We start from the raw sequence: 16,693 nt of genomic DNA, 5'->3' as shown, positions 1-16,693 counted from the left end.
ACCTTCTTGCTGTGAGGCAACTCTGCTAACCACCGGCACGGTGGCATTTCTGACACTCTTGGATGCCTATACCCACAGGCCATACATCTGAAACAGAAAGTTCTGTTTGTGTAACCATGTATATAAAGTTGGGCTGATTGGAAATCACAGTTTTAATGTTTGTTTCAAATTTAAGTCACATTTGGTGTTTCTGTTTTTATCTAGTCTTTTCTTTTTTACTGCTGATGAGGAAATTGCTGCACATCTTAAAAGTAATGAGACCTAATACAGAGCTGAATCATTTGACATTTATATTACACTTTTTTATAATGTGCATTAGGATACTTAAAATTCATCACATCTTCAGCAAAATAATTCACCACAGTTTTACTGAGAAGAGGTTTGACTTTATGCAGAAAAGATATAGAATTAATAAATACTTAATCTGCTAATTATTGCAGTCAGAGCAAATACGTGCAGGTCATCTTCCTGCGATGATTTACAGTGTCAGTGTGGAGGTGTCGTTTGGTGTTTTCAACATTTATTTTTATAAAACCAAAATGAAAAGTTCATTTGTTAAGTAATAAGTTCATGCGCCTTTAGCAGCTCAGTGTTAATTGCCAGTGCTCTTTGTGACATGAGATTACAGCCTTTAAATGCACAAGTGTGGGAAACACTTAACAGATTAATTCATAGGTAACCGCAAATAAAGTTCTAAATGTGATAAGATTTATGAAACATATGACATTTTCCCTGAGACTGCAAACATTGTGAAATTAAATAACACTTGACTGCTCATTAAGTGCAGATTCTTATCAACAGGAAACTGTGGCTGTGCTGGTTACTCATTCTTTCTTCTGATAAAGCAGGGCGTGAAAATCATTTCAGTTCACGGGTCACAAACAGCCTCATTTAATCTCAAGTGTGACAAACCAGTAAAAAAGCGGCATAATATTAAAAATAAATGAATAATAGAAATTTGAACTTTTTCACATTTTCTCCTGGCTTTAAATGTTGCTAAGGCCAAGTGAAACACACCTGCCACCCATCGCCTTTAAAAATATAACACTAAAAAAGTTTTTTTCTCATTAAATTAACTTTTCTTATTTACTGATTTAGTAGGAAACTGAGATGACTCAAGTATGTGTGACTTCACCAGCTTTTTTTCTTTTGTTGATTGGGTGACAAAGCAAAAATTTCCCAGGTACAACTTTTGTAACTGAACTATATTAAATTTTTCAATTTTAATTCAATTTTATTTATATAGTGCCTCAAGGCGCTTTATATAAATATATTTTACGTCTTTATGATTTTCAGAAGCTTCAGCTCCTGTAGTAAAGCTGATAACACCACACATGGATTAATAGTGATTAGTTGTGATTTATTTTAGCACTGATTTTCCATTTATAAAGATATAAGTGTTTGCCCCTAGGTTTACCCAAACCATTTAAAAAAAGACTGTCATTGAGTTCCAGAGTAGGTCCGTTTTTATTAATAGAGATGATAATTTTGTACATGTCAGAAGAAGAATGTTTTCTTTGTACACATTTAAATTGTATCAGTGCAGAAGAATGTCAGTTTTGTACGAACACTCCCTTCGCATACAACATTTCAAGTTAATTTATCAAGTACAAACATGGATCCGCCTATTAACAACATGTGAGGCAAATGCATAAGATCAATGTGCACTAGGCTACAGGTGAGTCAGCAATTCAGTGCCATTTCTTCGCAAAACTGATCCTCAGCGCCTAAAAAAGGATCTGAGAGAAAAGAACACAGAGACAAGAAGATAAATTATTTATCTGATGAAAAAAAATGTTATTGACACTAAATTGATGCTGACACTTAATAAATACTGTATAATAATAATACTCAAACGTAATAATAAACATGCTACTACTACTACAGCCAAAAACTATTTGTGTAATATTTAATAATGATAATAAACTGTGCAACATGAAGAGCCTCACCTGTTCTGTACTCAATCACAGTGTGAAGGCAGCAGCAATGCCGAAGGCAAGGAGCAGCAGGGCTGAAGTTTCTTCAGGGCGAGTGGACAGACTGTGGTCTATCACTGAACACAAGCAGAAAGCAAAGATCTGAGTCAAGTATCAATAAAAACAGTTAATATCTTGTAAGCTTTACATCAAACCATGGTTTTCAGACTGTCTACCTTTCATCTGTACAGTTTTTAGGGCTGTAACTGTCTTCCTTGAGGCAGTATTTTGCGCTTCACACTTGAGAGTCACCGATTTAAGCGGATGATCCAGTGTCATCTCGATCACATTGCCCCTCACGGTCTGACTGTCCACAGACGACAGGAAGCGACAAGAAGGGTGACATTCGGCAGTACACACGTATTTATACGTTTCCGCAATTTCTACAACGTCTGGGCCTTCAATCTGAACCTTTGATGGTCCAACTGAAAGACAGATGATTTGTGAAACACATTGTCGTACAAAGTTAATATACAATTACCTCGTCAATATCTCTTTTAAACACACTACCAACAAACATGTGTCATGACAGCAAACATTCGCTTATCACTTCTGTTTCTTAGGTTAGGAAGGTAGCTAGTAGCTGGCTATACTGTAGCGGTGTCCCAAAACGTAGGCCGCATCCTTTGGACCGGCCTTCGCGGTCTACGTGGATCGGGTCCTTCGAAGACCGACAAGGCCGGAAGTGCGAGGCTGTGAAATGGGACGGTCTAGCCTTCAGATCTGCGTCTCCGTCTCGGTGGAGTTAAATAAACTCAGCCATCTGCTCCTTGCTATCTAAATATAACCGGACGCTGGCGTAAATTCTCGACCATCTCACACTTCTGTTTAGTCAGTTTTCTGTTTGACATTTATTCAGCTGTGCGAAAATCCCAGAGGAACCCACCCGAGTTTAAAGTTTAATTTAATCTAATCTAATCTAATAACTTTGATCTCAGCCAAACCAATTTACTCCGGAAAAAATAATACACCGAAAAAAGCCAAACAATTACATTTTTAAGTTATCCGAGTGACTGCAAAAGTATTCAGCCCCCTTGAACTTTTCCACATTTTGTCACATTACAGCCACAAACATGAATCAATTTTATTGGAATTCCACGTGAAAGACCAACACAAAGTGGTGCACACGTGAGAAGTGGAACAAAAATCATACATGATTCCAAACAGTTTTTACAAATAAATAACTGAAAAGTGGGGTGTGCATAATTATTCAGCCCCCTGAGTCAATACTTTGTAGAACCAGCATTTGCTGCAATTCCAGCTGCCAGTCTGTTAGGGTCTGTCTCTACCAGCTTTGCACATCTACAGACTGAAATCTTTGCCCATTCTTCTTTGCAAAACAGCTCCAGCTCAGTCAGATTAGATGGACAGCGTTTGTGAACAGCAGTTTTCAGATCTTGCCACAGATTCTCGATTGGATTTAGATCTGGACTTTGACTGGGCCATTCTAACACATGGATATGTTTTGTTTTAAACCATTCCATTGTTGCCCTGGCTTTATGTTTAGGGTCGTTGTCCTGCTGGAAGGTGAACCTCCGCCCCAGTCTCAAGTCTTTTGCAGACTCCAAGAGGTTTTCTTCCAAGATTGCCCTGTATTTGGCTCCATCCATCTTCCCATCAACTCTGACCAGCTTCCCTGTCCCTGCTGAAGAGAAGCACCCCCAGAGCATGATGCTGCCACCACCATATTTGACAGTGGGGATGGTGTGTTCAGAGTCATGTGCAGTGTTAGTTTTCCGCCACACATAGCGTTTTGCATTTTGGCCAAAAAGTTCCATGTTGGTCTCATCTGACCAGAGCAGCTTCTTCCACATGTTTGCTGTGTCCCCCACATGGCTTGTGGTAAACTGCAAACGGGACTTCTTATGGTTTTCTGTTAACAATGGCTTTCTTCTTGCCACTCTTCCATAAAGGCCAACTTTGTGCAGTGCACGACTAATAGTTGTCCTGTGGACAGATTCCCCCACCTGAGCTGTAGATCTCTGCAGCTCGTCCAGAGTCACCATGGGCCTCTTGGCTGCATTTCTGATCAGCGCTCTCCTTGTTCGGCCTGTGAGTTTAGTTGGACGGCCTTGTCTTGGTAGGTTTACAGTTGTGCCATACTCCTTCCATTTCTGAATGATCGCTTGAACAGTGCTCCGTGGGATGTTCAAGGCTTGGGAAATCTTTTTGTAGCCTAAGCCTGCTTTAAATTTCTCAATAACTTTATCCCTGACCTGTCTAGTGTGTTCTTTGGACTTCATGGTGTTGTTGCTCCCAATATTCTCTTAGACAACCTCTGAGGCCGTCACAGAGCAGCTGTATTTGTACTGACATTAGATTGCACACAGGTGCACTCTATTTAGTCATTAGCACTCATCAGGCAATGTCTATGGGCAACTGACTGCACTCAGACCAAATAAGAGTAATATTAAAACTTAGTAGCTGCCGCCATTGTTGGAAACTGGAATTGGCTGGGTCGCGCTATGAATTCTGGGATATGGTGGGCCATGAAGGACACACCCGACCCATCCTTCAAATTTGGGGAAATGAAGGACGCATTTGTTGGCCGCATTTGAAGGAGTCGATGAATTGGGACAGCCCTCATCGCCTGGCTGTGACGTAACGGGTCTTCAAATGCAGCCTCCAAAGGATACAGCCTACGTTTTGGGACACATATAAATGGTTATTGTTAGCCATTTATAATTCTTAGATACAAATTTACTACCCATGGGTCAGAGCCAGCCAGCAGGGTTGGTAAAAGAAAAGCATCAAAGCAGTTGTGAGATGAATAAAGAGGATCAGTGCAACTTTTGGTACACAAATCTCTTGCTTTTGTTAGGTATGGTTGAATATGTAAGGTAAAATGGGATGTACAACAACTATTTTAATATCTGAAAAACATTTTTTCATCATTTGTAGCTCTTTCCAGTAGTAGGTGATTTTGTTTGAAGTTGTTTAAGTGTGGTAACATATTAGAACTTACTGCAGTTTGGAGTAAATATTTATTATGAACCTAATAGTTTTGCATTGAAGAAAAAAATTTTTTTGTCTATACTGTCAGTTATGGTTCTTAGAAAAAAATGAATTGGTGCATCACTACATAAAACAAGTCCCTTTGACACTTCTGTTTTTGTAGAAGATTAAATATGGTACAAAACATCTAAACCTATAAACTTTAGAGTTAGCAAATGAAAGGCTTGCAGTTCTGCTTGGGCAGGCTAACCGTCTGTAACAATCTTCTTTAAATATTCAACTTCCAGATTTCTTCTATTTAAAAAAAATTACTGGAACTTAAGAAGTAGTTATGACCATATCCCTCTTTTATTAGTAAAATAATCTTTGTGTAAAGGTATTTGCTCCCAGTTTTGCATTTGTCTCCAAATCTTGACTTACATGTCACAGCTATGTTTTGAGTAGCAGTGGCAAACAGCCCAGAGATGCGATTGGTGGCTTTGCAGGTGACAGTTTTGGAGGTGTCCATCTCCCGAGGAGTGATAGAAACAACATTTCCTTGACTACGGATCCATGGGCCTTTATCTGTCCTCCAGCTGTAGTAGCAGGATGGCTGACAGTACGCATAGCAATTATAGGTATGGCTCACTGTGGGATTCATCAAACTGGGGCCTGAAATGGAAACATTGGTAGGTCCAGCTATAATAGAAAAATATATATTTGTCATTAGTGGAACCAGTATGGGCTAGTGTCTGTAATTTTTCACATGACAATAACTCAGTGAACTGCTCTTAGTTTTGTAAAAGATCTAACAAGCTCATACCTAAAACCTGGATGTTCTTTGTTGCCGTAGCACTCAGCCCGTTGTCGCCTGAGACTGTACATGTCACTGTTAAAGAAGGTACCCAACTATTAATAGTAAAGGCTAGCATGTTGCTTTGACCCACGGCACTTTGTCCATCCAGAGACATGGAGTAGGTACATGTCCCACAACTGGAACCGCACTCAATGCTGCTTGGCACACCCACCGTCACATAGTTTGGGCCAATAATGACTGGTTTCAAGCCTTCAGAAAATGTCACAAAAATTAGTACTTTATTGCACATAATGTTCAAATTTATTTACAGCTACAGTTCATTTATTATATATTGTTTATGATGATACCTAGAACAGCATTAGCATAAGACTTGTATTGAATTAAATGTAAAATCACTTACCACTGTCAGCCAGTTCAGAGGGCTTTCCATCTGAAGACAGTACTGGGTGAAAGCCTAACAACCAGTAAAGCAAACTACATAAAACATGTAAGCTTTTAAGTTTACAAGAAAATGTAGGCCTAAACAAAGTTTCAGCTATTTTGGGCTGTTTTCGGTCATACAAGGTAAGGAACAGATTGTTAACAAGTTTTTTATTTGGGATTGTTTTTATTAATCAACTCTACTTGCTGCTTATTTTAAGCTAACAGGTATGTGAAGAATCATCTAACGTTAGCAAAGTGTAGCATTACTGCAGGACTTGTGCTGACTTTACACTTCTTCTGTACTTGTGTTTATAATTACACCGTGTTAGTATTATCTTGTTAATCATGGCCATAGACCTATGCATATATCTGTGCAGGTTCTCAGTCATCCAGGTCATGCTAATCTAAGGAGCTTGGAAAGAAAAACAACTGGACTTCATTTCACCTCACCTCACCATAAAGAAGTCCAGCCGCTTTTCTCGCCAAGCTCCTTGGATTACTGATGCATAGGCTTACAGAGGCTGATGACTAGATATTACCAGTAACTATTTTACTTGGGAGGCTTAAATAAATTGCATAGCCTTCAAATTGTTTTTATGAATAATCTTCACATGGATCCATAAGTTACCCACTACTAACTTGGCAGCTGTTGAGCTTAAAGTTATACAAAAAATATACGATAGCAAAACATATTTTAAGAATCAAAAATAATAGTGCTCATAATGTCTAACTTGATTCAATTTACTTTTTCAGCATACTTTTGTAGATAAATATAGAATGTTAAACGTAAGAATTTGGAAAAACAGCAACAAAACTGAAAAAGCAGAAAAAGGTTAACTGTCAATAGAAACGCGTTAGCCCTATGTACAGTGTGCCACGCTAACTTTTTTATCACAGCTACATTTGAGTTCATCGAAGGATTGTGTTACCTGCCAGAAACAGAAACACCGAAATTCTGATGACATTTGTGTTTTCTCCTTTTGGTTTGGATGTGAAGGTATTATCCATTTTTACTGTACGAAGCTGAAGTGTATCTCCGGGAAACAGTCCACTGACACAGAGCAGTCAGGCAGCCAGTCAACATGACTAAGCACACAGCTCATATCAGTAAGAGCTGAAAAGAAATCACCCTTCTTCGTCACCGAGCAATCCATTGCTTTTGTTTCGTAGCACAGTGCGACCCATAGTGGTTACACAAAGGTTTCAGAATTTCATCAGCTATGTATAACCGATTTAGATGGATGAGTTTGTGCACCTTGGGTCAATTTTCCAGAAGCTGATTTTAAAGAGTGGAGAATTACACTGCAGCAGTACTCCCATCTTTGGGCTACAGGCTCAGAGCCAGATAAAAGGAGTGCTTTGAATCTAGGGTGGTGATAGTTGTAGAGAGTAGCCCAAAAAGGAAATGTCACAGGTCTGACCACTCGAACAGCAAACATTTAAATAGAAAGGCATTTATATAGCAGTTTTCTAGTCTTATTGACAATTCAAAGCACTTTATATATCTCAAACTAATCAAACACATGCATATAATAAACTACAACACAACAACTTAACACAACTTAAAACAACTGAATAGACCACATTTATTGAAAGCAAACATTTTGACAAACTAATAACATTCAGTCTTTCTACACAAATACTAAATGTCAAAGGAAAAGAATACTTGTGGGTGTAGGTGCAAGTAGGTGCAATTTTATTTGTAAGAGTGTGTGTGTGTGTGTGTGTGTGTGTGTGTGTGTGTGTGTGTGTGTGTGTGTGTGTGTGTGTGTGTGTGTGTGCTCTTAAAGTGACGTCTCTTTCGAGTCCTTGGGTGGCCTGAAGGTCAGTATCTCTGTGAAAGTGTGACCTGCACAACACAAAAGAGGAAACTGTTATTAACAGCAATGCTAAACTCAAGTTTAACAACTAAGACACTGCCTGCCTTGCTGATTATGTTACGAATCAAGGCAGCTTCTGTGTATTATTAGATTTGAAATCTGCATCAAGTAAGATTAGCGTACACTGACCTCTTTTGGCCTAGGGAAGGTACTGCAACTTCATGGAATTAATTTTTTTTTTTTTTTTTTTTTTTTTTACTGTCATTCACATTGTCAATTTTTACCTATTATCTATACATCTTTTCTGTATGTTTGGGGTTATCTAAAGGAAAAATCTGGTTCTTCAGCAGTTAAATGCCCCACTTTGTTTGGTTGTTTGGTGTTAACCAGGAAGCATTAGAGGCTTTCTTAGATTTGTTTTTTTAACCTGAAGAACAACTGCTGGCTGCAGATTAGAACAAAAAAAGGAGAATTGGGGGGAAAGGACCAAAACAGTAAAGATCTGTGCCAAAACATTAACAGCTGAGTAATAGGTTTTTTGCAACTCGATTAATTTCAATTGAATTCTATTTTATATAATGTAAAATCACAACAACAGTCATCTCAAGGCGCTTTATGTTGTAAAGACCCTACAAATATGCAGAGAAAACCCCAACAATCAGATGAGCCCTGTGAGCAGGCACTTGGTGACAGTGGGAAAGAAAAACTCCCTTTTAACAGGAAGAAACCTCTGGCAGAACCAGCCTCAGGGAGGGGCGGGGCCATCTGTCGTGACAGCTGTACCTCCCATTCTACTTTTAAATACCTTCAGAACCACAAGTAAGCCAGCAATCTGATAGTGTGATGTAGAGGGGACACGGTTTTATGAGGTCTTTTAAGCTAAGATAACATGATTTTACATTCGATTCTGGATTCAACAGACTTCTGTCATATTTCTTTCAGAATATTTTTGAACAACTCCAGTATTTTTTTATTACGTTTCCACAGGTCCAGCGGCAGTTCTGTGTTGTCTAGGGTCTGATCGTATGGCAGCGCCTCGGTCTCCTCCTCCGTATCTCTGAACTCACTGAAGAAAGGGAGGTCAAGCGCCTCAGAGGCGCTCAGCCTCTGGTCAGGGTCCAGAAGCAGCATCTTTTCCAAGACACATACAGCTGTAATGCAGAGACATGTCATATTCTGGATGATAGTAGCTTAGTGTAATTTATGGATGGTGTATGATCACGTACCATTTGAGCTAGCTTTGGAGAAAATTGAGTGCAAATCCTTTTTTGGCACTTTTGGTAAGCTTCTGATGTAGTTTCTGGCCTGTTCGCAGAGGGAGAGGAAGAAGGTTGATCATTTGAAATATTAAATCAGTGACAGCACATATGTCTACTATTGTCATTTCAACAAGCCCCACCCACTTACTGCTCAAACCTTCTATTTGTGAGGGGCAGCCAATCATGAGAAAGTTGCTTTAAAAGGAGGAGGGGGCTGCACCAAATCAATCTAATGCAAACCAAGATTAAAACTTTTGGAAATGGAATTGAGCATAAGAGGTGACCTTTCCACATGCTTGATTAAAGTCTACACAGGAAAGTAATTCTTTAAAGTCTAATTCAATGCAAATGTCACCTGAGTGCTACTCATGTAGAATACAAGAATAAGACGCATGCACCAGTTTGGCGAAATGTACCGTATTTTCCACACTATAAGGCGCACTTAAAATCCTTTAATTTTCTCAAAAATCGCCAGTGCGCCTTTTAACCTGGTGCGCCTTATGTATGAATTCTGGATGTGATTACTGACCTCGAACTGATTTTATGTAGTACACGGCGCTCAAAAATCTGTCAAAAAATGTTTTAGTACGACTTTGGTAAGCTATGAAGACACAACGCTTGATGGAATGTCGGACAATTGTGACTACCGTTGTCAGAAGCCTTGCGGACTCTGTGTAATCTGGGTCTAAAATTCCGTCAGCTTCAGGTCCCAAAGTCAAACTGTTCGTTTGACTTTGGGACCTGAAGCTGACGGAATTTTAGCAGCATCACTGAGAGTTAAAAACTGTCTAAATTCTTTCATCTTTAATAAAATGATCAGCGTGGCTGCTTTACCAGGTGTAACAATTAAGTTTAATATCCAGGCATCCATGAAAACAGAATTTATTAAATTTAATGGAGTTAGAAGTTAGCAGGAAGTTAGCTCGCTAGTTTCCACCTAAACATGATATAGCATGTTCTGACTGAGAGATTTCTGAAAAAATTCAAACGTACAGCTCTGCTATCACTTCCAAAATAAATGAAGACAGAAAACTAAACAGCAGTGAAGTTTGTAGGGTTACTGAAGTTGGGCTAGCTGGTATATAATGATGTGCTACGTGATCACTAGCAACACAGCTATGTTAGCATAACATAAGCACAGTGAAGCTGGAGGATGAACGCTAACTTTTTTCCACTCAGTAAAGGTTTATGCGAGGGTTCCCGATGGTTAGGAACAAATGCAATTACATGGCAGGATGCTGTAAACTGACCAAACTTCAGTCAGGAGAACAACTGAGATAATCCATCCACAATATGAGGTTAGTCATTAATATACTGCAACAACATGGGAAACGAGCAGCTGCGAGAGAATTCAACATTAATGAATCAATGTTACGGAAGTGGAAGTAGCGAGAAGAATGAGTTGAGTAAAGTTTGACTTATCTGACTGTTTTGTTTCACTTAATGCACCTTATAATCCGGTGCGCCTTATGGTACGAAAAATAGAGCATTACAGTAACTAAGAAAATAGGTAAGGAAGATGCACTGCACTCGACTCCCAGTGCCGAGAAAGTCCTAAACACAGCTACTCCTGTGCTTTCAATCTGAAAAATATGTGTTTCAAACATACTGTGAGAAAAAAGGAATGGTTTTGATAAACTTCTGTGCATCTTTTTGTGATGAGAACTGTGAAAACGCTGTGACCAACTTTGTATTGGAATGCATTATAGCAACTATGAAACCAGACTGACCACAGCTGCTTTTCCCTTTGAGGTCTGAGAGAGCAAATTGCATATCTTTTACAGCCCTCCCCTTTTTCAACTTTACAGCCAGTGTTTCATACTCAAAGGGAACTGTAACCCCAGGTTATTACTTACATCTTGACTTTGTAGTTTCACAATAAAGTCAGGAGATGGGGTTCCTGTAATCTTCATGATTTCCCTCAGCTGGTCCAGGTCTGACAGTGAAATATGGTTAAGAAGGGTGTGTTTAACTGATTTTTGATATTCAATTGTGAGCTTTCTTTTCAGCTTGCAAGTATAATGGGATCAACATGAAGAGACAGTAAAAATAGGAAAATGGGGAATAAGTCTTAATTTTGCTGTGAAGTGAAGGATTCAGGTGGTTAGTCTTAAACATAGACTGCATATAAAAGATGGCAAGGGTTACACGCTAGACTAACACGGTGAAGGATACGGTCGTTGCCTTTGAACAACGGCTTTCCCAGCAGCATCTCCGCCATTATGCAACCTGCCGACCAGATATCCACTGCAACCCAAAGCCAAGCATCTTTATCTGCAATTTTGGATTAAGAAAGAAATATATCCTCCTGATTTTTACCCCCATCCCTATAAGAAAGATAGCTGTACCAGTTTGCGTATAGTGCATCCAGTTGAGGATAACCTCTGGCGCTCTGTACCACCGTGTCACCACATAGCCGGTCATTTCAGAATCAGCCTGCCTCGCCAGGCCAAAATCCAGAATCTGAAGTGAAGGAAATAACTGAACTTTAACACAGAACGTGACTACGTCTAGAGACTTCACATCGATACATCTTCATGCTATTCGGCATTACCTTTAACTCACAGTCTGGGTTAATGGCTAAATTTCCAGGTTTAAGATCCTGTGGTGAAAAGAAATGTTGAGACCAATGAGACCAAGAGATACAAACAGTATGTGATTCAGGTTTAACATTAGTCATTAAAAGTAGGAATTCAACTCAATTTTATTTACATTCCATGTAACAACCCTTATTATTGTGATACAGCACCACTAGGGGGTGTTGTCCTGCTATTGTAGTAGTTGGGGAGACTCCTAGTGTGTGTGTGAGTGCAGCGGCAGCCATTACAGCCGAACAGTCTGTTCAGAGAGAGACCTCATCATTGTAACGCGATGGCACCGGCGACTACCCATCCCCGCACATGTAAGTATGGACAGAGGAGAGCCGTGGAGACCTGGCATGTATGGTCTTATGTTGCTAACATCAAATAAGGTCTGTTGTTCGATTTAACTGACTGGCCTCGAGTTATCCAGCTAACCTACACACCACATGCCCGCTGGACCCACTAGCCGCTCTTTCTTCGCCAGACTGCCGTTACAATAACAGACATTGCCTCAAAGTGCTTTATATTGTATGCATAAATACCCTAAAATTTATTAGATTAAATTACATAATCCCCTGTGAGAAAGCACTTGGTGACAGTAGGAAGAAAAAAATCCCTTTTAACAGGATGAAACATCTGGCAGAGCCAGGGTCGGGGAGGGGCGGCCATCTGCCGTGAGTGGTTGGTGGTGAGGGGAGAAGAAGAGAACGGAGGGAGGCAGGACAAAGGATTTGGAATTGGAAGGCTTGTTTCTTTAGCAGGGCTAGCAAGGGTGAAAAAAGGACACATTTTTTAGCAGTAATTGATATGTTTTCTGCTCTAATAAGCAGTTCTCTGAGAGGCAGGAAAAATCAAGGAAAGGCTTTTGAAAATAGACATTTCAATAACACGATCTAACAGTCAGCGTATCAGACACAAACGCACACACTCACATAACAAAGCTCCCTGTGTGGGAATCGAGATGAATGGGACCGAGTATAAAAAAGAGAAAGTAGCCCCGCCACCCCCAAAGCTCATAGTCTAAAAGGTCAAAGGTCACCTACCCTGTGAATGATCCCTGCTGAGTGGATATACTGTGGAGAAAGCAGAGAGAGGGGGCATCAGATCAGCTCACTGAAACACTTTCCTGTTGTTTCAAGAAATTTCATGAGGGTTTCATTCACCTTGAGTCCTTTCAGCATCTGATAGACGAGGAACTGCACTCTGTCCTCCGATAACCTCTCCAGCTTCATCAGCTTGCCGAGGTCGGTGCCCATGAACGGCATCACCAGATAACTGCGGAGAGGCATGGGATCAATTCAAATGAGCTCTGTCTGATTCTTTAAGAGTGGTTAAGGAGAGCAGAGAGAAACTTACAAGTCACGAAACCGGTCGAGTGAGATTTCAGGAGTGAAAACATCCAACAGCCCAATGACCTGATAAGCCAGGAGGGAAAAAAAGCTCAATTAAAATCCGACTGGAATGATATTTAATCACATCTCTTCTCCTTCAAGCATGAACTTCAACATCTGCTATAATGTGAGTCGTATTTGCTGTTCCCGCGTCTTACGTTTTCGTGCTTCATGTGTTTGAGAAGTCGCAGCTCTCTGTAGGCCCTTTTGGCAAAAAGTTTGGTCTGGAAAGGCCGGTGGAGTTTCTTGATGGCCACCTGTGTCCCTATCCGGCGGTCCCATGCTGAACTGATGAGCAAGAAAACAGGTTTTATTGTCAGACTGAAATTTAAACTGGAATTACAAACCCCGATTGCACAATGAAACGTTTTTTAATGATCTGAATTAAAACCAGAAACAACTGCATCTTTCCATGTTTTTTCCTGCCCCATTTTTAGTGTGTGTGTGGATGTATTTCCCAGTTAAGCAAACTTGTGCTTTTCCTAGCAGGACAAGTCACCGTGTCTGCAGTGGGAAAAAATGTAGACTGCAATGTGACTGGAGACAAAGTGCATTCTGAGGAATTAACTCAGGGTCTTTAGCTTGACCCTAACAATAAGAGTTGGGGGTGGGTTTTCTTTGTTGACCCTCAGTCACAGTACACAATGCAAAGAGGGGCCCTAGACAGCCATCTGTGGAGAGACCACTGACCAAAAGAGCACATACAACTAGGACCTGATGCTTAGATAGGCTTTTATTGCAACATAAGATGCAGTGATGTGCAGAAATCTTGAGTCGCTTTTCATTTATTTACAATTTCCTAGAAAAATGGGAAATGGAAACAGAGATTTATTGAGACAAGTGTTAAAACATACATGGAAATAAAGCATATAAGCCAAAAACAGAATTTATAATTCTAATAAGCTTGAAAGTGGATAATTGGTAGGTCCAACATCATTCTTTAACACAGCCTGATCTCTCTTTGGCAAGTTTCCTTGTAGTTTCTTTAAGAAGTCTTCAGGACAGACATTCAAAGCTCTCCTTTGGATGTTGACTGACTGATACTACACTGCTTTGACAGTGTTGAGGTCCGGACTCTTGGGGAGGCCAATGCAAACACATACAATTGGCAATGTGTTTGTTATCAATATCCATTTTGACGAGATCTCCAACAGCTGGCTAAAATGGAGCCTCAAACCATGACAGAACCTCCAACATGTTCTATGGATGACTGTAGACACTTGCTGTTGTACCTCTGTGCTGTCCTCTGAATCAATTTTTTAAATTTGTATTCATCAGCCCACAACACCCGTTTCCACTGATTTTCAGTCCAGTTCTGGTGTAATTTCTCTTCGTCCTCCTTCCTTGACAGCTGCCCTCAATAAACAGTAAATGGATCAACTGAAGAGTCAGGTGCATCTCTCAGGTCCTGTGTCAGCTTGGTTTTTTTTTCCAGTTTCTTAAGGACAGGACTCTTTTTTTAACAACACACTGCACACGCTGCTAAGACATGCCAAGTTTTTGGCTAATAGCACTTTGGGAATTACCTTGTTGGTGCAAGGCAACATTTCATGCCTGTCCAACTGTGTTACTTTGGTATTTCTCATAGATTCAACTGAAGAAACAGGAACAAATGTTGTGTTTTTGCAACAAGCTGCTAGGAACAAAGTGCAAAACTGATTATTTGCTAAGCTGACTGTTGTCTGTAGGCAACACTTGAGTTAGGTGTCTTCTTCATGCTTTGCTGACCAATCAGCGAACAAGTAAGCAGGGAAAATAATCCCTCTGAAAATGGTCAGGTACAAGGACTGGACTGAAAATGGGTCAAAAAGGAGCCAAAGAAAAACGTTGAAAGATTTTGAGAAATCCCGAGGAAACAATTTAGAAATTACAAGCAAGCCTGTCTCCCTGGAAGCAAAATATAAAGAAATGAAAGGAGGCTCAAGACTTTTCAGACCGTACTGTACTTTATAGCCTTTCACAGTATGTACACAGACGTTGCTTAAAGTCTAACAGACTTGTCCAACTGCATAACACGCACAGGATAGGTTGAGTTTGTTGACAATCAGTCCAACACAACAGATTTTTTCTTTTTTAATCAAATTCTTTTAAAACTTTCAGCTACAACTTGCATAACTCACCACACAGTCCCATATGCTCCCGTTCCGACCTGCTTCAAGTCTCGATACCGCTCCGGTACCTCCCACACGGTTCTGTTGATCTCCTGCCTGTAGAACCCCGTCCTGGAGCGCACAGCCATACCCTACCGACGAACAAGGCTGCGGCTCCGCTCCAAACTCTCATGTGAAGAAATAAAAGTTCCACAGTAAAGAGCAGCTGTAGAAACTGCTGGGGCGCAAAATTCCTCCAGATGCGATCTCTTGTGCGCTTTGGAGGATCGATACTCACGGCCCCCCAGGACGCACACGCAGACTCACGCGCACTGAATTGTTAGTGGTTGTTTCTGGTCGCCCATGGCACTCCGTGGGTGTGTCTACAATGTGGGGGAAAGACTGCAAAACATCTGTCCACCCTATAAGGTTAGGTCCCCCCTGCGTCCCTTCAGAGCTAACCTTGGCTTCTAACATAAAGTCAGTAAGCTTTCTTTTTTTTGTTTTAGGGATTTTTAGGATTTTGATATTTTTTTGAGTTAAGTTATATTTTCTTTTACACCTGGTTGTGTGCACCTCAGTTTAAATACCTGATATACATGTCAGTGCTTTTAGCAGGGGAATGTCCAGAGTGGGCGCATGGGGTGCCTTGACCCCAAATCCAAAATATAGGATGTCTGAGCAAAATCCATGTTCAGCCGTCTTAATTAATTATTGGCAACACAAATTTTATTTTTTTGAATTCCTTCTACAGTGGCTCTGAGAGTTCAAACGCACTGCAACTTTAGAAAATTTCTGGAAAGCACAAAAAACACAGTGGATGTTAAATAAACACAACAAAAGCAGAAAAAGTGAAACAATGGAAGTAGAAAAAATGCTAGTGTTTGTGGGGGGAAGATAAAGATGTGATGGAACAGCTGCAGACACGACAGAAATCCAAATATGCGAAGGATTTTACTTAAACATGCTTAAAAGAAGGGGAGGATTCACTGGTGATGTGAGGGAGAAAAGATGCTAGGCAATGTGTCTTTTAATCACATTATTCATAAAATACTGTTTATGTTTGCTGTTTAGCCTGTCATCATGAATTACTACCCCGCAATAACAAATTCTGTGTTTTGTGAGGGGTTTTTGTGTGGGGGCTCTTGCTATTTTTTTTTCTCTTTTATTCAACTTTGATCGTCTTTGTGTACTTTTCCAGTGCTGGTGTTTTCTTACATTGCAGTGCATTTTTCCTCACAGGGGCACTGTATATTTTTGAAATATACAAAATATACTGCAAATTCCCTGTGAGAAAACCCATTTAGTCAGTTGGAACACCCCATTAAAAAGCAAACAAACAAAAATGGAAAACCTGTTTTCTTCAGAGCAAAACAAATACTAAATGATGAGGTTTGTAGT

The 16,693-nt window shown here is 40.1% G+C and overlaps 1 protein-coding gene and 1 pseudogene across 2 annotated transcripts; both read right to left on the bottom strand.

The window, feature by feature from the left end:
- Window positions 1-1,441: 1,441 nt before the first annotated feature.
- On the bottom strand, window positions 1,442-7,245 carry LOC146689883 (uncharacterized; annotated as a pseudogene). The gene is made up of 7 exons (XR_014915931.1): window positions 7,080-7,245; window positions 6,128-6,181; window positions 5,734-5,976; window positions 5,352-5,609; window positions 2,153-2,401; window positions 1,950-2,053; window positions 1,442-1,739 (listed from the first exon to the last, which is right to left on the bottom strand). The product of XR_014915931.1 is annotated as an uncharacterized LOC146689883 (transcript).
- A 632-nt stretch (window positions 7,246-7,877) lies between these two features.
- On the bottom strand, window positions 7,878-15,692 carry mapk12b (mitogen-activated protein kinase 12b). Its single transcript, XM_085436247.1, has 12 exons — window positions 15,323-15,692; window positions 13,361-13,490; window positions 13,168-13,226; window positions 12,975-13,086; window positions 12,855-12,884; window positions 11,784-11,831; window positions 11,578-11,692; window positions 11,405-11,476; window positions 11,086-11,165; window positions 9,197-9,275; window positions 8,948-9,121; window positions 7,878-7,999 (listed from the first exon to the last, which is right to left on the bottom strand). The coding sequence occupies exons 1-12, from the start codon at window positions 15,439-15,441 to the stop codon at window positions 7,935-7,937; spliced, it is 1,083 nt and encodes a 360-aa protein (XP_085292373.1). The 5' UTR covers window positions 15,442-15,692; the 3' UTR covers window positions 7,878-7,934.
- Between the last annotated feature and the right edge of the window lie 1,001 nt (window positions 15,693-16,693).

Source organism: Copadichromis virginalis, linkage group LG17 (genome assembly GCF_057382275.1).
Source record: "Copadichromis virginalis isolate Kocher_CV1m ecotype Utaka linkage group LG17, C_Virginalis_male_GT1.1, whole genome shotgun sequence".
Lineage (NCBI taxonomy): Eukaryota > Metazoa > Chordata > Actinopteri > Cichliformes > Cichlidae > Copadichromis > Copadichromis virginalis.
The sequence above is the reverse complement of the archived record's forward strand: the minus strand, read 5'-3'. Positions and strand labels throughout refer to the sequence as shown.